We start from the raw sequence: 25617 nt of genomic DNA, 5'->3' as shown, positions 1-25617 counted from the left end.
ACCCCTCCCTCCCCCCCCCCCCCCAACGCACCCACCCACACCCCACCTACCCAGTTCCCCCCGTAGAACCCTGAACAGAAACAAAGAACTGCAGCTTAAAGAAGGTCTGGCTCGGTTCTGCTGTGAGGAAACGATATGATGGGGATCCATTTATTCCAAGGCCCAGTCGGACCACAGGCGTCACTACCACAGCGCCCACCCAACACAGAGCAGGCTAGGACCCACTCCATGGCTATTAAACCACAGAGCGGGACCCCAGCCCGCCCAACGAGAACGGGCACTGCAGCAACAGCACCCCCTACAGGTCAAGCAGGTGGTGCCCCAGAAAAATGGATCCCCAAGAGGAAACACTGGAGTTAAAAACATCAGAATAAAAATTATCATAAAATAACAACAATTAAAATAGAAAAAAGATAAAAAAATAAAATAAGATTTAACAATTTTAGTAATTAAAAAATAAAATACGTAAACTGATTAAAACATAACCTACGTATCATTGGTAAAATAACAATAAAGAGAATAGCATATTAAAAACAGAGATAATAATAGTCCTTGCAAATAAATAAATGAATAAATACGTAAATAAAAAAATTAATAAATAGATAGATAAAAAATAAAAAGACATAGGAAATGTTCAAAGTCATTTAAAAGCCAGACTAAAAAGGTGGGTCTTGAGCCTCTTCTTAAAAACCTCTACAGTCTCTGCGGCCCTGAGGCTCTCTGGCATCACATTTACATCATGAAAAACCTGGGTGTGGTGTTCGACAGGCTTCAGAATAACACACGCCTCCATGCAACTAATGCCAGTATGTCCCTACGGTAAATGACATGTTATTTTCTGTTTAAACTTTGTTTTTTATGTGATCTGTTTCACAAAAGCTATAAGATATTATTTTAAATGCAAGACTTAGGGACTTGGGTTTCAACTGTGGGTTTTGTAAATATTATGGACCAGAGAAATCCGGTTCTTTGTATTTTGAGGGTTGGGCCTGGTGTTTAATCAATGTAACGCTCATAATTTATCTCGCACACACAAATCCACAGCTGCACAAACAAGCGGTTATGAGGATTTTTATAATTAATATTAGAAGGCAGATTGTCTTAATATTTTTTGCCCCTGCTGTAGAACGGTGTTGTGACGTTCCGCTCACTGAGTGGAGGGCGACTGTTACAATGTTATCCTAATGTTATACTGATGTTACACTACACTAATGTTATACTGATGTTACTCTAATGTTATACTATTGTTGTACTGATGTTACTCTAATGTTACACTGATGTTTATTTTCATGTAATACTACTGTTATACTGATTTTAATCTAATGTTATACTAATGTTACTCTGTTATACTAATGTTATACCAATGTTACTCTAATGTTACACTGATGTTTAATTAATGTTACTCTAATGTTATACTATTTTTGTACTGATGTTATACTAATATACTAATGTTATACTAATATTACTCTAATGTTACTCTTCTGTCTATTTCGGCTTTTCCCATCAGGGGTCGCCACAGCGAACAAGTCACATGGTAAACTTGGCAATGTTTTACACCGGATGCCCTTCCTGACGCAACCTTCTCAAAGCAACCGGGCTTGGGACCGGCACAGAAGCAGAGAAGGGAACAGGGAGCAGCCCGGATTCGAACCCATGTTTCACGGACGGAAGGCGCTGCAAACCAGCACGAGCTATACCGGCTCCCTTAATATTACTCTAATGTTACAGTGATGTTAAATTAATTTTACTCTAATGTTATACTATTGTTGTAATGGTGTTATACTAATGTTACTCTAATGTTAAACTAATGTTATACTAATGTAACTCTAATGTTATACTGATGTTACTCTAATGTTATACCGATATTTCTTTAATGTTACTCTAATCTTATACTAATGTTACTGTGTTATCCTGATGTTATTCTAATGTTACTCTAATGTTATACTGATGTTAATCTAATGTTACTCTAAAGCTATACAAATGTTATTATGATATTATACTAATGTTATACTAATTGTAGTGGCACTTTCTCTGAGTGTCTTTCTCTTGTACCACCGTTTTAAGTCTGTCCAGCAACTGTTATTTGAAACACGAGTGAGATGTGTTCTTTATCAGCGTTTTATTCCAAAATAAAAACGAACACGAACACGCGGTCAAAAAACTATATCGCTTCCAACTTTCTCAATCAAAAATGAGTCTCGCTAAAAGAATCTCTGTGACATAGCCTTATTTAATTGGAAGTTCAAACAATGATTATTTAAATTAACTTTTAAATGAAAACAGTGCGTTTGGCTTCAAATAATAACTATTAAATATAAACTGTGAATTTGGCTCCAAAACTAATGTTATACTGATCTTATATTGATGTTTTACTGTTATACTAATGTTATACTAATGTTTTAACTAATGTTACTCTAATGTTATATTAATGTTATACTAATGTTACTCTAATGTTTTACTAACGTTACACTAATGTTACTCTAATGTTATACTAATGTTACTCTAATGTTTTACTAATGTTATATTAATGTTACTCTAACGGTATACTAATGTTACTCTAATGTTTTTACTATTGTTATACTAATGTTATACTAATGTTACTCTACTGTTATACCAATGTTACTCTAATGTTTTATTAATGTTATACTAATGTTACTCTAATGTTATATTAATGTTACTCTAATGTTACTCTAATGTTTTACTAATGTTACTCTAATGTTTCACTAATGTTACTCTAATGTTTAACTAATGTTACTCTAATGTTATACTAATGTTACTCTAATGTTATACTAATGTTACTCTAATGTTATACTAATGTTACTCTAATGTTTTACTAATGTTACTCTAATGTTTTACTAATGTTATACTAATGTTACTTTAATGTTTTACTAACGTTACACAAATGTTACTCTAATGTTTTACTAATGTTATTCTAATGTTACTCTAATGTTTTACTAATGTTACTCTAATGTTTAACTAATGTTACTCTAATGTTACTCTAATGTTATACTAATGTTACTCTAATGTTTGACTAATGTTACTCTAATGTTTTACTAATGTTATACTAATGTTACTCTAATGTTTTACTAATGTTACTCTAATGTTTTACTAATGTTATACTAATGTTACTTTAATGTTTTACTAATGTTACTCTAATGTTATACTAATGTTACTCTAATGTTTGACTAATGTTATACTAAAGTTACTCTAATGTTATACTAATGTTACTTTAATGTTTTACTAACGTTACACAAATGTTACTCTAATGTTTTACTAACGTTACACAAATGTTACTCTAATGTTATACTAATGTTACTCTAATGTTTTACTCATGTTATTCTAATGTTACTCTAATGTTTTACTAATGTTACTCTAATGTTTAACTAATGTTATATTAATGTTACTCTAATGTTATACTAATGTTACTCTATTTTTTTTTTACTATTGTTATACTAATGTTACTCTAATGTTTTACTAATGTTATACTAATGTTACTCTAATGTTTTTACTATTGTTATACTAATGTTACTCTAATGTTTTACTAATGTTATTCTAATGTTACTCTAATGTTTTACTAATGTTACTCTAATGTTATACTAATGTTACTCTAATGTTTTACTAATGTTACTCTAATTTTTTACTAATGTTACTCTAATGTTTTACTAATGTTACTCTAATGTTTTACTAATGTTATACTAATGTTACTCTAATGTTTTTACTATTGTTATACTAATGTTACTCTAATGTTTTACTAACGTTACACAAATGTTACTCTAATGTTATACTAATGTTACTCTAATGTTTTACTAATGTTATTCTAATGTTTAACTAATGTTATATTAATGTTACTCTAATGTTATACTAATGTTACTCTAATTTTTTTTACTATTGTTATACTAATGTTACTCTAATGTTTTACTAATGTTATACTAATGTTACTCTAATGTTTTTACTATTGTTATACTAATGTTACTCTAATGTTTTACTAATGTTATTCTAATGTTACTCTAATGTTTTACTAATGTTACTCTAATGTTATACAAATGTTACTCTAATGTTTTATTAATGTTATTCTAATGTTACTCTAATGTTTTACTAATGTTACTCTAATGTTTTACTAATGTTACTCTAATGTTTTACTAATGTTATACTAATGTTACTCTAATGTTTTTACTATTGTTATACTAATGTTACTCTAATGTTTTACTAATGTTATACTAATGTTACTCTAATGTTTTACTAATGTTACTCTAATGTTATACTAATGTTACTCTGTTATACTAATGTTACTCTAATGTTATACTAATGTTACTCTAATGTTATACTAATGTTACTCTAATGTTTTACTAATGTTATACTAATGTTACTCTAATGTTTTACTAACGTTACACAAATGTTACTCTAATGTTTTACTAATGTTATTCTAATGTTACTCTAATGTTTTACTAATGTTACTCTAATGTTATACTAATGTTACTCTAATGTTTTACTAATGTTACTTTAATGTTACTCCAATGTTTTACTAACGTTACACAAATGTTACTCTAATGTTTTACTAATGTTATTCTAATGTTACTCTAATGTTTTACTAATGTTATTCTAATGTTACTCTAATGTTTTACTAAAGTTACTCTAATGTTATACTAATGTTACTCTAATGTTTTACTAACGTTACACAAATGTTACTCTGTTTTACTAACGTTACACAAATGTTACTCTAATGTTATACTAATGTTACTCTAATGTTTTACTAATGTTATATTAATGTTACTCTAATGTTTTACTAATGTTACTCTAATGTTTAACTAATGTTATATTAATGTTACTCTAATGTTATACTAATGTTACTCTAATTTTTTTTACTATTGTTATACTAATGTTACTCTAATGTTTTACTAATGTTATACTAATGTTACTCTAATGTTTTTACTATTGTTATACTAATGTTACTCTAATGTTTTACTAATGTTATTCTAATGTTACTCTAATGTTTTACTAATGTTACTCTAATGTTATACTAATGTTACTCTAATGTTTTACTAATGTTATTCTAATGTTACTCTAATGTTTTACTAATGTTACTCTAATGTTTTACTAATGTTACTCTAATGTTTTACTAATGTTATACTAATGTTACTCTAATGTTTTTACTATTGTTATACTAATGTTACTCTAATGTTTTACTAATGTTATACTAATGTTACTCTAGTGTTTTACTAATGTTACTCTAATGTTATACTAATGTTACTCTGTTATACTAATGTTACTCTAATGTTATACTAATGTTACTCTAATGTTATACTAATGTTACTCTAATGTTTTACTAATGTTATACTAATGTTACTCTAATGTTTTACTAACGTTACACAAATGTTACTCTAATGTTTTACTAATGTTATTCTAATGTTACTCTAATGTTTTACTAATGTTACTCTAATGTTATACTAATGTTACTCTAATGTTTTACTAATGTTACTTTAATGTTACTCCAATGTTTTACTAACGTTACACAAATGTTACTCTAATGTTTTACTAATGTTATTCTAATGTTACTCTAATGTTTTACTAAAGTTACTCTAATGTTATACTAATGTTACTCTAATGTTTTACTAACGTTACACAAATGTTACTCTGTTTTACTAACGTTACACAAATGTTACTCTAATGTTATACTAATGTTACTCTAATGTTTTACTAATGTTATATTAATGTTACTCTAATGTTATACTAATGTTACTCTAATTTTTTTTTACTATTGTTATACTTATGTTACTCTAATGTTTTACTAATGTTATACTAAAGTTACTCTAATGTTTTTACTATTGTTATACTAATGTTACTCTAATGTTTTACTAATGTTATTCTAATGTTACTGTAATGTTTTACTAATGTTACTGTAATGTTTTACTAATGTTACTCTAATGTTTTACTAATGTTATACTAATGTTACTCTAATGTTTTTACTATTGTTATACTAATGTTACTCTAATGTTTTACTAATGTTATTCTAATGTTACTCTAATGTTTAACTAATGTTACTCTAATGTTTAACTAATGTTACTCTAATGTTATACTAATGTTACTCTAATGTTATACTAATGTTACTCTAATGTTTTACTAATGTTACTCTAATGTTTTACTAATGTTATACTAATGTTACTCTAATGTTTTACTAACGTTATACTAATGTTACTCTAATGTTTTACTAACGTTACACAAATGTTACTCTAATGTTTTACTAATGTTATTCTAATGTTACTCTAATGTTTTACTAATGTTACTCTAATGTTATACTAATGTTACTCTAATGTTTTACTAATGTTACTTTAATGTTACTCTAATGTTTTACTAATGTTACTCTAATGTTATACTAATGTTACTCTAATGTTTTACTAATGTTACTCTAATGTTATACTAATGTTACTCTAATGTTTTACTAATGTTACTTTAATGTTACTCTAATGTTTTACTAATGTTACTCTAATGTTATACTAATGTTACTCTAATGTTTTTACTATTGTTATACTAATGTTACTCTAATGTTTTACTAATGTTATTCTAATGTTACTCTAATGTTTAACTAATGTTACTCTAATGTTTAACTAATGTTACTCTAATGTTATACTAATGTTACTCTAATGTTATACTAATGTTACTCTAATGTTTTACTAATGTTACTCTAATGTTTTACTAATGTTATACTAATGTTACTCTAATGTTTTACTAACGTTATACTAATGTTACTCTAATGTTTTACTAACGTTACACAAATGTTACTCTAATGTTTTACTAATGTTATTCTAATGTTACTCTAATGTTTTACTAATGTTACTCTAATGTTATACAAATGTTACTTTAATGTTACTCTAATGTTTTACTAATGTTACTCTAATGTTATACTAATGTTACTCTAATGTTTTACTAATGTTACTCTAATGTTATACTAATGTTACTCTAATGTTTTACTAATGTTACTCTAATGTTTTACTAATGTTACTTTAATGTTACTCTAATGTTTTACTAATGTTACTCTAATGTTATACTAATGTTACTCTAATGTTTTACTAATGTTACTCTAATGTTTTACTAATGTTACTCTAATGTTTTACTAATGTTACTTTAATGTTACTCTAATGTTTTACTAATGTTACTCTAATGTTATACTAATGTTACTCTAATGTTTTACTAATGTTACTCTAATGTTTTACTAATGTTACTCTAATGTCATACTAATGTTACTCTAATGTTTTACTAATGTTACTTTAATGTTACTCTAATGTTTTACTAATGTTACTCTAATGTTGTACTATTGTTACTCTAATGTTTTACTAACGTTACACTAATGTTATATTAATGTTACTCTAACGTTATACTAATGTTACTCTGTTTTTACTATTTTTATACTAATGTTACTCTAATGGTTTTCTAATGTTATAGTAATGTTACTCTACTGTTATACTAATGTTACTCTACTGTTATACTAATGTTATACTAATGTTTCTCTAATGTTTTACTAATGTTACTCTAATGTTATACTGATGTTTTAACCTAATCTTTTCACTAGTACCTCACTTTGTTTTTCTTTTAGCCAAAATAAGAAACTCTTGGGGTAGTAAATCTGCTGTTATCTGCTGTAAGTCTTTGAACATAGTTGTTCCTCACGAAGACGAAAAGGGGTTATAGAGGAAGAACAAAACGTTTTTTCAGATCCACATTTCCTCTGTTCATAATGTAATTAAGAAACAGCAGTTATCAAGAACAGAGGAAGTCAAACAGAGTTCAAAGATAATCTTCAGGGAGATGTGTGGAAAGAAAATCAGAAAAAGAAATCAGAACAGTTTGCTCGCAAAGCATCCAAAGAATTGTAAGATACATACAAAGAACCTTAAAAATAATATAACAAGTCTTTTATAAGATCACCAAACACAAACAAAAGTTTTTACAGATAAATCAAACTGATATTTCTTGTACTTGGAAGTAGTTATGTGACGGGATGTGGTCATCATAGAAATGTTTCTCTGCCGCCTGGAAAAAATTTTGGTGGATCTATAAACATGTTTACTTTTTTTTTTTATTATAACTTTATTTTTATTAGTTTTTGTTACATGAACACAAATCTCAAACAACATCACAAAAAAAAACAAGAGAGAAAAGAAAAAGGTCAAGTCCAGGTGTTCCACGTGTCTATCTGTTGTACAGTATCCATTTTTTCCACTTTCGGTGTAATTGTGCCTCTTGCAGCTTCAGCCTGTATGTTATTAATTCCATTGAATATATGTTGTTGATTGTTGCAGTCCATTGCTCCTTTGAAGGGATCTCCGTAGTGCCCCAGTTTCTGGTTATTGTTTTTTTGGCGGCTAGTGACATGACTTTAAATAAATATTTGTCACTTTGGTTGATTAGGTTTCCTGAAAACATGTACAGATAAAACAGTTCTGGCAACAAAGGAATTTTGTAACCCAGCACTTTGCATGTGAGATCACCCACCATATTCCAAAAACCTGTTACATTCTGACATTTCCAAAATACATGAGAGTGGTCAACATTTATTTCTCCACATCCGCGCCAAGAGCTCTGATTTGTTTTCAAATGTTTGTTCTTCAGTTTAGGTGTTATGAAAAATCTAATAAGGTTCTTCCAGGCAAACTCTCTCCACGTTCGAGATCCAGTGGTGGTATGGTGATGTCTCCACATATCTAACCAGTCCTGTTCAGTTATCCTTATGTTTAATTCTCTTTCCCAGTTATCTTTTACTTTCAAAGTTGTGTTTTCGTCATATTCCATCAATGATTTATATAGCATACTAATCAATTTAGTATTGTTGTCTTTATATGTCTTTGTTATTGTGTGAACTATCCCGCCTTCATCCCCAGAGGAGTCTCTCTGTATTGCTTTCTTATGGTAGTTTCTCATTTGTAAGTATCTGAAAAAATCCTGTTTTTGAAGGTGAAATTGTTTAGTCAAGTTCTCAAAACTCTCCAGCTGTCCGTCCTTTTCTAGCAAGCACCATGCTGTTATTCCTTTTGTAGTCCAATATTTAAAGGTCTGATCATATTCTGCTGGTTTAAATTGCCTGTCATATGCTACCCATTTTAATTTATTTGCACTATTTAAGATTTTGTATTTTTGGAGTAGTTTGAACCATATAGTTAGTGTATGATTTGTTATGGGATCTAAATGCCTTTTCTTTGTTTCATATAACTCTTTATCACCAATAATGTTTTGAATAGGTTCTTGTAAAGTTTCACATTCAATATTTTTCCATTTTCCAGTATAATGAGGGTTACACCAACAGCATAAGTACCGTAATTGTGAGGCGATGTAATACTCTTTTAGCTTTGGTAAAGCCATACCTCCTTTGTTCTTTGGAAGCTGGAGGGTGCCGTATTTTATTCTGGATCTTTTATTGTCCCATATGAATCTGGATATTGTTTTATCCCACGTTGCAAATTGAGTGTTGGAGACCTGTGCTGGTAGAGCTTGAAATAAAAATAAAAACCGCGGCAATATGTTCATTTTCACTATTTCGATTCTAGAGCTGAAATCTAGTGGGAGTGTTGACCATCTTTCTATGTCTTTTTTTATCTTGTCTTGTACTTCTGAATAATTTTTAATGTTTATATGTTGAAAGTCTTGTGTTATTCCTACTCCTAGGTATTTAATACTTTTCATATTCCAATTGAATTTAAAGTTGTTTCTAATGTATTCAGAGGGAACATAGTTGAATGTTAGAGTCTGAGTTTTTGAAATATTAATTTTATATCCCGATAAATTTTCAAATGTTCCCAACAGTTTCATAAACTGTGGAATTGATGATTCTGGTTTTTCGAGGTACGCTATTAAGTCATCAGCAAACAATCCTATTTTATGTTCAACGCCATTCATTGAAACTCCTTTAATTTCAGGTTTTTCTCGGATTGCCTGTGCCAGAGGCTCAATAAAAAGAGCAAACAGAGTCGGGGAGAGTCCACAACCCTGCCTAGTGGATCTTTCCAATTTAAATGTTCCTGTTAAATTCCTGTTTATTTTAATTTTAGCCGTTGGTTGTGAATATATTGTTTTTATAATTTCAACCGATTTGTTATTAAATCCCATTTTTTCTAAGACTAAGAATAAAAATTCCCAATTAACGCAGTCAAAAGCTTTTTCCGCGTCAATACTTAAGAGAACTGTACTTATATGTTCTCTTTGGGCTCTTTCAGTTAAGTGTAAGGTTCTTCTAATGTTGTCGTGTGTCTGGCGACTTTTTATGAATCCCGTCTGGTCCTCATCAATAATGTCAGGTAAAAATGTGTTTATCCTGTTACAGATTATAGACGTGTAGATTTTGTAATCTATATTTAGTACTGAAATAGGCCTATAATTGGCGCACGACTGTTTGTTTTTCCCTGGTTTCAACAGAACTGAAATAATTGCTTCGGACCAGGAAATAGGCATTTTATTATTTTGTAGGGTCCAATTCAAAGATTTGTGGGTAACGCTTTCTTTTACAGTACAGTACTTACAGTGTACTTAAGTGGTATTTACATGGTACTTATAGTGTAACTACTGGATACTTACATGGTACTTTTTATGGAATTTACTGGGTACTTACAGTGTGTTTACATGGTACTTTCTATGGGACTTTACTGGGTACTTACATGGTACTTTTTGTGTATACTCTGTACTTACTGTTTATTTATATGGTACTATTTGGTTCATACCTATGTGGTACATACTGGGTATTTATAATATTCCTACTGGGTATTTACATGTTGTGCAAAGGTGTCTTTTATGGTACTTACCACATGTAAGAACAAGGTAAGTACAAATAAAGTACCTTGACCTTTAGGTCTGCACTCGCATGTTTCATAGTATTTACCATGAATTTACCACAGAAACTACCCCTTAAGTACACTGAAACTGTAACTGTAAAAGAAAGTCAGCCCTATTTCCACTCTATTACATGGTACTTTCATTACTAAATACCGGATATGTTCAATTGAATATTACTTGGTACTTACCCCTTAAGTACAATGAAACTGTAACTGTAAAAGAAAGTCAGCCCTATTTCCACTCAACTACATGGTACTTTCAGTAGTAAATGCTGGGTATGTACACGTATTACCTTCCTGTGCAGTGTACATGAACACACTTGGTCTTCTGACCTCTCCAAATGTGACAATGCTAACTTGTTGGTAAGGGTAAAGTAACTACATTGTAAAAAAAATATACTGGCCTGAGTACTTCTTGTAACATGAGGCGAGTTTAAAGAGAAACCATACAGCAGTGAAAACAACAATCTTTAATATGATACGTGTCTGCAGCATACAAAGTGTCATCACAATGAAATAGGTTTTAAGTACAAAACAGTACAAAGGAGCATTCCAAAAAACACATTATTGGCCTGAGGGTCGTGCTTTTTGTCCATCAAAATTCTTTCAGCAGAGTTTGGTAACGGTGCAGGACTTCTTCAGGGTTTGTAACTGCAAGAAAATTCACAATATGAGCTCAAGTGAACATAAAAAGCATAACGACTTTGATGAAGTACAAAATATATTTTACTTATTTAATCATTTCTGTAATGAGTTTGATAAATCTCTATGAATTCTTTATCGCTTTGACTGTAATGCTTGAAATTAATCAATTATCCTCATTTATGAACATGACAATAAATTATTCACAACTTTATATTTTAGTTACATAAACAAGAACAACAAAAAAGAAATCAAAGAAAAAAAATCAAAATTGCCATAAAAAAATCTAATTTGTTTAGACAAAGAATGACAAAAGCAATGTTTTAATTCGCAATTGCTGTGTGTATTTCTTCTTTATAAATATTATTCGCACCTACAATTTGCATTAGCATGAAAAACATTGCAGTGTAAAAGAAAAGGAAAAAAGAAATAAATAGGCAATTTCAAATTCAACACAGTTATTCACAAAAATATGTTTTAATTTTCAAACAGTTACATTCACTGTTGGGTGGTATTGTTGTCTCTATCATATTTGAAAATAAATAAATAAAATAAAATAAAATAAAAACGGCGAAAGAAAAGAAAATGGGGAGAAGGCAGTTAAACTCTTCATTAATGTAAATATGTCCACTTGGTGGATTTAACTTACTTTAGCTTACTCTCCTGTGGCTTCACAGATTCGTCTGGAATGTCTTCTTCATAGCTGATCTAAAGCGGTAAAAAGACGGAAGTACGTCATCATTATTTTAAATAATCGCCTTTTTTTATTTTCCCAGAAAGACGTGCGCTCAGTCAAACGAGCACAGAACAACAGACTTTATCATTTAGGCTACGTGCTTGTTTTACAGGTGCCCCTCTCCTGGTAAGTAACAACAATGTTTGTAGATTTTCATTACAAACTTTGAAAATGTATACATGAAATAACTGAAATTGCAGTAAGGTAGACATGCTATACGTCACGTTTCAAACACAGAGATAGGGGCTTGAAATCACGAAGTTAGCTTCTTTATAAAGTTTGATCAGTTTAAATATTTACATGTAATTTATCCAATATTTAAAAAAAAACAAAAACACTGGCTTACCTGCCAGATGAAGAGAAATTCAAACTGTTGCGCGCGCCTCGAGGCTCTCCGGATTAATGCACGTTCACTTTGGGGGTAGTTGTGCTGCATTCAAGTGCGCTGGGAATTTGCAACTTTACTTGCACCGACCTACTTAACAAAAACACACACTTGGGGTGTTTTTAGTATTAAAAGTAAATATTTTGCCTTGTTGTTTTACATATTTTCCTGACATTATATAATATATATTAAAACAAGTTCATTTTTAGAACAATATTTAAAAAAAGTTAAGTTTTGAATAATTTATTATCATGTTTTTAAATGAGGATACTTGATTAATTTCAAGCATTACAGTCAAAGCGATAAAAAAATTCATAGAGATTTATCAAACTCATTACAGAAATGATTAAATAAGTAAAATATATTTTGTACTTCATCAAAGTCGTTATGCTTTTTATGTTCACTTGAGCTCATATTGTGAATTTTCTTGCAGTTACAAACCCTGAAGAAGTCCTGCACCGTTACCAAACTCTGCTGAAAGAATTTTGATGGACAAAAAGCACGACCCTCAGGCCAATAATGTGTTCTTTAGAATTCTCCTTTGTACTGTTTTGTACTTAAAACCTATTTCATTGTGATGACATATTGTATGCTGCAGACACGTATCATATTAAAGATTGTTGTTTTCACTGCTGTCTTGTTTCTCTTTAAACTTGCCTCATGTTACAAGAAGTAATCAGGCCAGTATATTTTTTTACAATGTAGTTACTTTACCCTTATCAACAAGTTAGCATTGTCTCATTTTGTGAGGTCAGAAGAACAAGTGTGTATGTACACTGCACAGGAAGGTAATACGTGTACATACCCAGCATTTACTACTGAAAGTACCATGTAATAGAGTGGAAATAGGGCTGACTTTCTTTTACAGTTACAGTTTCAGTGTACTTAAGGGGTAGTTTCTGTGGTAAATTCATGGTAAATACCATGAAACATGCAGCGAGTGCAGACCTAAAGGTCAAGGTACTTTATTTGTACTTACCTTGTTCTTACATGTGGTAAGTACCATAAAAGACACCTTTGCACAACATGTAAATACCCAGTAAGAATATTATAAATACCCAGTATGTACCACATAGGTATGAACCAAATAGTACCATATAAATATGCAGTAAGTACCATGTAAGTACATAGTAGACACAAAAAGTACCATGTAAGTACCCAGTAAAGTCCCATAGAAAGTACCATGTAAACACACTGTAAGTACCCAGTAAATTCCATAAAAAGTACCATGTAAGTACCCAGTAGTTACACTATAAGTACCATGTAAATACCACTTAAGTACACTGTAAGTACTGTACTGTAAAAGAAAGCGTTACCGATTTGTGTAATATTGGAGTCAGCTCATCTTTAAATATTTTATACCATTCAGCTGGAAACCCGTCGCTGCCTGGTGATTTATTGTTTTTCAAAGAGCTTATGGTTTTTAATATTTCCTCTGTAGTGATTTCAGCTGTAAGTAGTTTATTTTGACTTAATCCGATAAATGGCAGATCTATATTTTCCAGAAAGCTTCTTTTATCTTGTTCACAGGCTAAAGGAGGTTGTGAATATAGCTTTTTATAGTAATTAGTGAATATTCTCTCAATTTCCTCTGGATTATTTGTTACTTTATTGGTTTCGGGATCAAGGATTTCATAGATTGTATTCAGAGTTTGTTGTTTTTTAATTCTTTTGGCTAGTAATTTTGTTGATTTAGGCCCTACTTCCTGATAGCTTTGTTTGAAATAAATCATCTTTTTTTCTATTTCGTCCTCTAATATGTGGTTGATTTGTTTTTTAATATTTTGTATTTGTTGGTATATTTCTGTTGTATTTTTATTTATAAGCTGCTGTTCGAGTTCTTTTAATTTTACCGAGTATTCTTCATATTTTTGAATTCTCTTTTTCCGCAACCATGCTGTTTTCGCTATTAGTTTTTCTCTAATTACTGCTTTAAGAGCATCCCATAGCACTGTAGGGTCTACCGCTCCATTGTCATTGTCATCCATATATTGTTTTATGTCGGTTTTTATGTCCTTTATAATTGTTTCATTATTCAAAATCCCAACGTTCAGTCTCCATGTTGTTTGTTTCTTCCTATTTGATGTATTTATTTTCATGTGCTGGATATTATGGTCGGACACATCTGCACCCTCAATTTTACATTCTTCCACTCTATTAATATCTGATTTAAAAACAAAGAAATAGTCTATTCGTGAATGTACTTTGTGACTTGCGGAGTAATGTGTGTAAGCTTTCTTACGGGGGTTTAAGCTTCTCCACACATCCAGCAATCCCAGTTCTTCCATGGATAATTTAACAAATTTGGCAATAGTCTTTTTATGTTTATGTTTACTAGTTGTGTCTAATTTAAAGTTTAAGGCTACATTGAAGTCTCCTCCGCAGATTAATATACCCTCGGCCTCTTCAGCAATAACGTTAAACAGGGATTTAAAAAACTGTTTATCACTTTCAGGTGGGGCATATACATTGACTATTGTCAAAACTGCATCTCCCATTCGTCCTTTAACAATGATGTACTGCCCGTCCTTCCCCTTTATGACTTTGTCAGTCTCAAATTGAGTTCTGTTTGATATCAGAATAGCGACTCCTCGTTTGCGGCTTTGTTTATATGAACTGTAATATGTATTTCTGAATCCTAGTTTTTTAAGTTTCTCGTGTTCTTGATCATTTAAATGGGTTTCTTGCAATAGAGCTAATTGTATATTTTCTTTTTTTAATTTTTGCAGAATTATCCCCCTCTTTTTGGGTGTGGTTAACCCATTCACATTTAATGAGGCAATGCTCAAACTACACATTTTGTCTTATAACAATCATATTTATGCACCTAGACCGTGACCATGTAAACAAAAATTGTAAAAAGCTGTAAAACCTGAACACAAACGTAAATTGTGACTTCCACATGGAGAAAAGATGATCCATCTCTCCTCTCTCGTCCCCGTTGGTGGGTGGGCAGGATGTCCTCATTCCAGATGGGGGCCTGCCTCTAGACATAAGTCTAGCTTTGTCCAACGTTCCTTCCTCCTCAGTCTGTGAGCTCCGTCTCGGCCTTTTTTGTTTAATTCGACTCCATTTACGGATTTCCTGTGGTTATTTCCTCTGGTATTCCTGGAGCCTCTCTTGTGCACGCCGCGCTGTCCCTCCGACGCGCTGCCATCCCTCTGCTGCTTGGGTCCGGTCCGGTCCCCTGCTGCTTTCGCTGCTTGGAGTGTTGACATTAATCCCTCTCTTCTTAATGTCTTCTGCCGCTTCCATCGCGCTGTTGTAGCTTTGTACGCCTTCCTTCCAATGAATCCTCAGCTTTGTGTATGGGGTTTGAAAACGGATTCCCCGCTCCTTCAGAACTTTTTTAATGTCCGAGTATGAGCGCCTTTGTTGTACAATTTCTGCTGGGTAGTCGTGGTCAAACTGGATGAGCTGATCTTTCACTTTTATTTTCTTTTGCCATGCTTTCTTCAGGATCGTGTCTTTCGTTGCAAAACTTAAGAAATTGACCACGACATGCCTCGGGCGCTGGCCTGCTTTGGGTTTCATCGGGGGGGTTCTGTGTGCGCGCTGCATCTGAAGATCAAAGTCCGTCGGAATGAGAAGCTCTTTTTTAAACAAGTCGTTTAGATAAGTTATAACTGGGCCCCCTTCAACTTCTTCTGGTAGCCCGAAGATTCTGATGTTATTTCTCCGGGCTCTGGCTTCAGATTCCGTAACCTTGTCCCGCAGAAGTTGCATCTGTTTTTGCATTGTTTTTAGCTCACCGTTCGCCTCCATGTTGCTCTCCTCCAAAGTTGCGATGCGAGTCTGGGCTTCGGCTAGGTCTGCTTTTTGAATTTCCAGCGAGTTGTGGTGCTCCTTGAACTGTCGGTCCATATCTTGCCTGAGGGAAGATATTTCCTGTTTCAGTTCGTTCTTTGTCCCTCGCAGCTCTGTGTCCAAGTCATGGATCTGAGCGCTAATTTTTGCTAGCCCGTCTAGCATTAGCTTTGTGTCGCTGGGGCTTCGCTGGTTTTCATTGTCCGAGTTAGCTTCGCTGGCCGCTTCTTCCATCTCGTGCTCGATATTTTCTGGTTCGGTCAGCTCGTTCACTTCTTTTTTTTTCTTTGGCTTTTCCGCAGCGTGTTTCCTCCACTCATATCTTCTTTTCTGTTGTTTTTTTCGAGTTTGTGGAGTTTTTAGTGAACCGAGTGCGGGAGCCTCAGACTGAGCGTGTCTCCTCTATGCCGGCATTCCGGAAGTCCCCAAACATGTTTACTTTTTAGTGGGTTTTTTTCAGAAAAAAAAATCCTTTAAATAAACAAAGATTATTTTATTATATGAACTCAGTTTTAGATTCTTCTAGTAAAAATAGCAGCAGTCCTGACTTTAAATGTTTTTCAATGTAGTTAGAAGAAATGCTTTAAAGCAATAAGGATTATCTGCCAACCATATGTTTGGTTAAGATCAGGGGGGGGGGGCAACTATTTTGATTGGCAGGCCACATAGGGTTCTAAAATTGGATAGAAGGGCCGGACCAGGAGCAGATGCCCTGAGTGAGAGAGAAATAACGTGGAATCTGGATGAAAACATTTGGATTGAAAATTATATTTTAAAACAGAGCATTTTAGAGTTTTTTTGTTAAAACTATTGTTCTCAATTTAGAGCCAATTGCAGCAAACTTAGAGAAATGCTGCGTTTATGTGGTGTTTGAATGATGAAGAAAGAAAAACAACAAATCTTCCAACACCACATGGATGCGAGAGCGGGGGCCCAAAACTTTTTTTTTTTATCTTTCTTTTATTGTAAAGCCCTATAATAGAGTTTTAATAATTCATGATTCTTTTAACAAAAGAAATAATATTTATGAAATAAAAAATGATCAAATAACTAAGTCAGGAGAAAAATACGTACTGATCAAACGTGTGTGATCAAACAAAGAGCAGAAGTTCTCAGATTGTTGAACCGGCTGGTGACTTTACCTGCAGAGAGACTTGCACGTAAAATATTTGTTTGTGTAACGGGTTCAGTTCCTTTGTGTTTTGTTCCTGGGTTTCCTGTTTTATTTTGTAGTATTTCCTGTTTTGTTGTTTCGAGTTTTACCTTGCCCCATCAGTCCTGAGTGTTTCCACCTGTGTCTTGTTGCCTTGTATGTATTTAAGTCCCGTCTTTCCCTTCCTCCTGTGCTGGTCCATATTGTATTCTTCCCCGGTTTTTCGAGCTGAGTGCTTTCGTAGTGTTTCGAGGTTCTAGCCTGCCGTATGCAGTGGTTTTGTTTTTGTCTTTAGTTTATGTTATTAAACCCCATTCCCTGCATCCTCCTGCCTCCTCTCCTCTCTGCGCCTGGGTACTTCCCATTGCTCCCCGTAACATTATGGACCAGCCAAACCTGTACCCAGCAGAGAGGACCTGGTTTTGGTGGACCCCTGAGTGTTCCCAGATGCCCTCGGACTTCAGGGGGAGTCGCCTATCCTCAAGAGGGGGTCGTCGTCGTCGTAGCTGCCGCCCTCACCGTAAGCCCTCCCCTGACTCCTGGATGGAGTGGGACATTCTCCAGCCACAGGCCTTCCTGGACCCTCTGGACCAGGACCTGTGGCTGTGGGAGGACCTTTATCTGGAGGAGGAGGGGGTTGAGGCCCAGTGGGCCTTGAACTGCCCCCAGCTCCCTGCCTCCAACTTTGACGGGAGTCATCTGGCAGTGAGGGGGGGGACGCCGCCGACGTCGTCATCGCTGTCGCCCTTCACGACGTCCCGCCCTGGTTTCGGAGGTGAACCTGGAGGCACCCCGTCCGATTCCAGCTCCGAGGAGGGTGTCCGACCCCCCACGACCCGTTCCGGCTCCGAGGAGGTTGCTGGACGCGACCCCGCCCGTTCCTGCTCCTAGGAGGGTCCCGGACGCTCCACGACCTGTTCCTGCTCCAAGGAGGTTGCTGGACGCGACCCCGCCTGTTCCTGCTCCTAGGAGGGTCCCGGACGATCCACGACCTGTTCCTGCTCCAAGGACGTTGCTGGACGCGACCCCGCCCGTTCCTGCTCCTAGGAGGGTCCCGGACGCACCTCGACCCGTTCCGGCTCCGAGGAGGTTGCTGGACGCACCTCGACCCGTTCCGGCTCCGAGGAGGTTGCTGGACGCAACTCCTTCAGTTCCTGCTCCGAGGAGGGTGTCGGACCGTCCACGACCGGTTCCGGTTCCGAGGAGGTTGCCGGACGCCACCCCTTCCGTTCCTGCCGCGGATCCCGAGCCCGAGCCACCAGTTCCAGACTCTGAGACTGAGCCGCCTGCCGCGGACCCCGAACCCGAGCCGCCTGCCGCGGCCCCCGAGCCGCTGCCGCCTTCCGCGGACCCCGAGCCGCTGCCGCCTGCCGCGGACCCCGAGCCGCTGCCGCGGACCCCGAGCCGCTGCCGCGGACCCCGAGCCGCTGCCGCCTGCCGCGGACCCCGAGCCGCTTGCAGCGGACCCTGAACCCGAGCTGCCCACCGCGGACCCTGAACCCGAGCTGCCCGCCGCGGATCCCGAGCCGCCAGCCGTTTGCTGGTTAGACTGTCGATGCTGGTTGGCGCTACCTCCCGGCCGCCCTCCGGATCCGTTTCGCCGGACAGGGCGGTCTCCGGGCCGTCCTCCGGACCCGCTTCGCCAGACTGCTGTTGGCCCTTGGATTGGCCTTTCGGGCCCCCTCCTCCTGGACTCTTGGAGGAACCTCGGTGCGGTTCCTTGAGGGGGGGGTTATGTAACGGGTTCAGTTCCTTTGTGTTTTGTTCCTGGGTTTCCTGTTTTATTTTGTAGTATTTCCTGTTTTGTTGTTGTTTTGAGTTTTTCCTTGCCCCATCAGTCCTGAGTGTTTCCACCTGTGTCTTGTTGCCTTGTATGTATTTAAGTGCTGTCTTTCCCTTCCTCCTGTGCTGGTCCATATTGTATTCTTCCCCGGTTTTTCGAGCTGAGTGCTTTCGTAGTGTTTCGAGATTCTAGCCTGCCGTATGCAGTGGTTTTGTTTTTGTCTTTAGTTTATGTTATTAAACCCTAATCCCTGCATCCTCCTGCCTCCTCTCCTCTCTGCGCCTGGGTACTTCCCATTGCTTCCCGTAACAGTTTGGGATAGAGCTCATATTTATCCCTGGTGTAAAGATGTATTTAACATTCTGTCCTCTGTGAACCTACAATCATTATTTTTTAATTGTTTGAAATGTAAGATAGATAATATTAAGGAAACTTTAGTTGGTTATTATGAAAAAGAATGGAAAATGAAACTGCTTCAAAAACCAAAATTACAAACTTATTTGCAAATTAAGGACACATTTTCTGCTGAGCCATATGTTATATATAACTTAAAAAGAGGACAAAGATCCTTATGTGCTCAACTGAGAGCAGGAGTGCGCCCCCTACAGGTGGAAGTAGGGCGCTTTAAAGGCGTTCCTGAGGAGGAAAGACTCTGTGAGGTCTGTGAACTGCAAGTGGTGGAGGATGAATTTCATTTTTTGTTTTATTGTCCTTTGTATGAAAAACAGAGACTTTGTATGTATGAGGTCATAGAAAAGAAATGTCCTGATTTGTTTTATCTGAAGACAAAATTTTACGTTGGCTTTTTGAAAATGAAATCTTTTGTTTGGCAAATTTTGTGTCAAAGGCATGGACAATAAGAATGGACACTTTGAATTCTGTTAGACTCTGATTAGGGGGTTATTGTATTTTTGGTGATGGGGATGTATCTTTATGTATTGTGTATTTTGTCTTTCAGTGTCATATAAGCCCGTGTGGACTGGGCACATTAGTGCATGACACTTAAATAAATAAATCAAATCAGATACACTAAAAAGAAAAAACAATAAATAGTGGATCCTATCCCGTCTTTTTCCCGCTGAGACTTTGAGGCTGCAGCTCCTCACGTCTCACAGTTTACACTAAAACTGAGCAGCTGTGTCCTCCACGTCTGTTTTTCATCCAGTAATAATGAAAAAGCAAATTTCTGTGTCTTCTGCTGCAGCTAATCATATATCTGCGTTACTTTTTTACCAGTATAGAGTTCCTCGTTTATTGCAGGAGTTATGTTCCAAAAATAACGGTGATCGGTGAAATCCATGGAGAATGATTCCAGACGTTTATGGCAGTAAAACTCTTCACTGCATAAATTCACTTTTCTCACACAGACATGAACATTTTCACACATTTATCTCTTGTTTAAATTCTCAAACCTTCTTAGAAATTAGGTCCAGGATCTCAGAATGAAAACAAAGATCGTTCACAGATTTCTGATCTGAAGAGCTCCGCGTTTCTGTACAGGAGACACGGAGGAGATTGATTGACAGGGTCTCCAGCCAATCAGGACACAGAACAGGGTGAGCTGTTTAGAAAAAGCAGCATAATCGCTCTAAAAGAATGAGCTAAACCGGGAAAGATGAACTGCGACGTAGAAAGAAAAGACTGTCTTCTGTTCTGTTTGACAGATTTTAGAGGCTTTCAGGTTGGAGCTCAGACTGCGGGGGGGGGGAAGAAAATGTCATGTTCCATGCGGGTCTTGATCTTGTGCCCAGATAAAAATCAAAAACATGGGTCTCTGATATTGTTCAGTGGGCCGGATCTAGCCCGCGGGCCGTAGTTTGCCCACCCACCCCTGGTTTAGATGAATAGAAGCTTAATTTAAAAATAGTTTGTTGTCCTCTGTATATTTCTTTGTCAGTGCAGTTGCGTACTTCCACATTCTTCTTCTCCTCTTTAGAAACAACCATGATCATTATCAAGTATAGTTATACACATCATTTAGGAGGAAGTCACCCACTAAACTCCATGTTAAGTCATTTCTATTTTTAGCTTGAATTAATTACTTAGGCTGATTGGTCCCAATCGACCAATCAGATCCAGCTAAAGTTTCCCTGCTCTGTGTAACCAACAGGTCATGAACCATTTCTGTTCTCCATCAAAGCATGAGAGCTCTTACCGTGTACTTCATCTGGAAATTCTGGACCAGGTTGAGGTCAGTGAACATGCGAATCGTGGCCAACGTAGTTTCAGTGTCCGACAGGTCAAAGTCGCTGAAGCTGAAGTCCAGAAGACGCAGTGACTGTGCAGATGGAACTGTAGCAACCTGAAAACACACAAGTTCCAACAATAAAGGTCTCTGAAGGCAGGTTTAAGCTGATCAATTTAGAGGTAAGGAGTGTCATCCATAACGTTGCATTGAGGAACTTAAATGTTTTTGAAAACACCGACAGTATCTCTACGGCTTTGTCCATTACAGCAAATGAAACATAGAAAAAACATTTTTACCCAAATAAAGAGTGCAAATCAAGGGGATAATAAGATCTAGTGAGACATAGCACTCCCTCTTCAGGTCACACTGGATGGTCAATCACAGCTCTTTGTTTTGTCCAACAAAAACACACCAGGATGTAACTTTGTAATATGTTTTGACTGTAGTAAAAATGACAAAAACATTCAGCCGTGACATGACCCAAAGGCTCTACAGTAGAGACCACAGCAGATTTACTGCAGACATGGAAGTCCTGCAGGACGTCTTCCTGCTGTCTCTGTGAGAGCGCACATATTTGGTGAAATGAATCCTTTCTTACTGACAAATAGAAGGAATAAAGTCAATTTACCGCGGTTACCTGGAGTTCCTGCGATTCCTCCTCTGTGGCAGAGGCGTGGTAGGACAAAACCTGGAACACAAGAAAAAAAGAGAACCTTTGGGCTCGTTTGGAGAAACCGGATCAGCAAACGGGGCTTTTGCTGAGCTTGACTATCCTCACACAGTGGACCAGGGCTGCCAAATGCAGATTATGCTCCTTTGTGTTGATTCACTGAAGCATTTTAACATTGATTGTCAAATGGAAAAAGCCTTAACATGAATTTAAGAGCTTGAAAAAATTTCAACATGTAGCTCATTTGAAGCTGAACCATCATTACATAAACGTCCTTTCCAATAAAAACACATCATAAGAGCTGTTGTGAGGCTGCAGAGCCCTGTGGACTTCCTGTTCCTGGAATCCTCACTGTTGAATGAATGGATAAATGAATGAATGAATCAATGGATGGATGACTGAATAAATCAATCAAATAATTGAATAAATCAATGGATGAATGAATTAATGAACAGATGAATGAATGAATGGATGAAATCACTACATGGAACCATTGACAGTACATCTCACCTACATCCCCATTTCTTTACTCTACAAATCTTCTAGAAATGTTCCCTACCACCTGTTGCTCACAGCATGTCCGTAGAAAAACGTCTGCATGAACATTTTGGTCCAACGTGTCTTACAGACCTTAATATCTCCTGCGGGTCACCTGTGCGCCCCGTACAGGTCTGCAGACAGCCCGTATCCCCCATGAAGACGGCTGTGGTTAAGACTTAAACTGTCCACACCAGCTGGATGGTGTGACAGTCTAAGAGCACATAGATGTGGTGTGGTGGGTGCTGCGTTTGAAGCTTTGATGTCAGCTGACCTCCAGAGTGACTTCCTGCTTGGCCATGGCTCGCTCCACTGTTTCGTACATCTGCGTGTTCTGAATGCCAAGGCCGCAGAAGATGGCAAACGCCTCAAGGAACTGCTCATCGTTTCTGTTGAAGCTTTTAATGCTGCCAGATGCTTCATCCAGTTTGTTCACCAGCTGGCAGACACCTGAGCGGACAACCACACAAAAACACACCATGCTCACACACCTGTTCACACCTGTTCCACTGAGCCACAACAGGTAGCAATAGTTTTCCCTGAAGGGGCCACTGCAGCACTTCAAATGCCGTTCACAGCTCTGTCATCCATCTACAGAGAGCGGCTGTGCAGATGGATCAAAGCAGCGCTGGCTGCGGCTGCAGCTGCAGCTGCGGCTGCTTGACCCGCATCGCTAACAGGATTATTCTGAGGGACTTTTCATGTTTCAAGCCACGAGTCTCTTTCTCACTAATGAAAAATGTTCAAACATTTATGCTAAACCTTTTGACTAAATTGTCTGAGATGCATGTCAGATCTGCACTTCAAAATACATTTATGCATTAGCCAGAGAGGTGTTAGAAATGTCAACCTGTTAAGTTTCCAAACTACAGAATCTGATTCTGCAATCAGAATCAGATTCTGATTCCAATTCCGATTGGTGCATGACAGTTTGAATCTTTATTAAGAAAAACTATGAAGAGCGTAAAAAAGGACAGGAACACAGACAGATTCAGTTTTCATCCAAATAGATCTTCTTAGTTTAATGAAACAAGCTACAACTCTTCATCTGACTCATCCTCACAATTTGAAGTTGAAGAGCCACAGGGAACCTGTTTGGTTTCATCGCTGTGGGACGTCCAGGATAATTAGCTGACTGGGACCAAACGGAGGAGCTATCAGCTGCTGATGCTAACGAGCTGAGGGGGGGCCAAGCCTTTTGGGGATCAGTTATTACAGGGATAACAAGGAGCTGAAATAAAGCCTTCCAACAGCTTCAGAGTAGCTGAGTAGCTTAGTAAAGGCCTTTCTGTTAACCTGGAAAGCAAACACTAACATGTCAATAAGACTGAGCTATTGTTTCATATCAGATGACAAAAATGCAGTTTCAAGTTTGAATGATGTCAAAACATACGAGACATGGAGATCCTACCAATGACTTTGTCCTTTTTCCTATTCCTGATAGGGGCGCAGAGCAAACTTTTGATCTGGTTGCTCATGTGATCTGGGCAATCACTCTGTTCAAAAACAAGGCAAAATGTAGGTTATTTTGGGAAAAGAACCAAGGAAGAGTCAATAAAGAGGCATACAAACCGTCCAGGGGAAGCGCTGGTCCTTGGTGACATCGCTAATGTTGAGCGGCTGCATGGTGCTTTTGACGTACTGAGCAAACATGTAGTTGATCTGCTTGACATCACAGTTTCTGGAGACACAAATGACATCAAGGACGGTCCCCAAATATCACAGAATATACGAGTTAGACGTCATAATGGTTCCCATTTAATTTCCCCTTTAGTTTCTGTGTAAATAGATTATAATTAAATTATAAAAGCTTCAGAAATGAGGGTTTCAGTTTGAAGTTATTTCACTTATTGATAAATCCAGCAGTTTTTTCTGTTCTTCAGTCATTAAACCAGCAAAGCTGCTTTTTACAAGTTTACTGCAGAGCTCACTGTTCTATAGCCAGAGCGGCAATGACATAAAGAAGTACTAATGAGAAAAGTACTTTATATTACTTTCCAGCGGCACCCTGTTGTGGAACTGGACCGATGGCGGTCGTTGTTAACCAGGGCCTCAACCGATCCAGTATAAAAGTCATAGGTCTGATTTGCATATTTGGTTTGGCAAAGATATTACTTTGGAAGCCCTTCCTGACTAGGGTCCGATCGTGACGGTTGACTGGCATCACGATGGAGAGACACCATGGTGATGCCACGCCCCCGCCGCGCTGCAAGTCGACGCCATGAGCCGCGGTTACATGTGCAAAATATCTTGATCGATCAATGGTCGGATTAGAATCCAACCGTGTACATGGCACGGAGAAAAATTTTCAGATTATAACAAACATTCACATGGGTCACACTTTCAGTCGGAATAAATCATTCACACATGCGCAGTAGGGTTTGAAATACAGGAAGAGGAAACGAGTTCCGCTGAGAGGCTACATCCATAGATATGTGGCAGCTCAGTATTATACAAGATGATCTTCTAAACGTGCTTTTATTAATGTTACGGTTATTATGAAGCGCCTGTTCGTTCATCATTTTAATATTAATCCGTGTGGTCAGTGCTTTTCTGTTGAAGAAGGGAGCCGGAAGAAGCCAGGACTAACAGAGGCTAACAACACACTAACAACATTTAGCCTTTGATGAACATAAATCCATGCTGCGATCTGCATCCTGGCTGAACGTAAATATGCGGGAATAACATCAGCCTTTATTTAGTCGTGACACGACTGGAAACACAAATCCAGGTGATTGTTTGAGCGGTTTCTAAGGACTGAGCCACATTTCTGCTTTGAAAAGCTCATCCACCGCCCCAAACAAAGCTGCTGTGTGAGCTGACGGTCCGAGCTCTGCCCGGACACACGATTCTACCGGGAGACCCGATTCTCCTGTGTTCGGTAGCTCGTTCACGTAGAGCT

The 25617-nt window shown here is 36.5% G+C and overlaps 1 protein-coding gene across 4 annotated transcripts in view; it reads right to left on the bottom strand.

Moving 5' to 3' along the window:
- The window catches only part of pde5a (phosphodiesterase 5A), a 149818-nt gene that overhangs the window by 13860 nt on the left and 110341 nt on the right, over positions 1–25617 (bottom strand). For 3 of the 4 annotated variants that reach the window (XM_023965935.1, XM_023965934.1, XM_023965932.1), the window contains exons 9-13: positions 24288–24396; positions 24127–24211; positions 22990–23165; positions 22137–22196; positions 21476–21622 (exon numbers count right to left, since the gene is read on the bottom strand). In XM_023965935.1, coding sequence (XP_023821703.1) covers positions 21476–21622; positions 22137–22196; positions 22990–23165; positions 24127–24211; positions 24288–24396 — 577 coding nt within the window. The remainder of the gene's footprint in view (positions 1–21475; positions 21623–22136; positions 22197–22989; positions 23166–24126; positions 24212–24287; positions 24397–25617) is intronic. The other variant, XM_023965933.1, reaches the window with a different exon arrangement.

This window comes from Oryzias latipes, chromosome 18, assembly GCF_002234675.1.
Source record: "Oryzias latipes chromosome 18, ASM223467v1".
In the NCBI taxonomy this organism is placed as follows: Eukaryota; Metazoa; Chordata; class Actinopteri; order Beloniformes; family Adrianichthyidae; genus Oryzias; species Oryzias latipes.
Note: the sequence above shows the minus strand (reverse complement) of the source record. Positions and strands in the feature narration are given on the sequence as shown.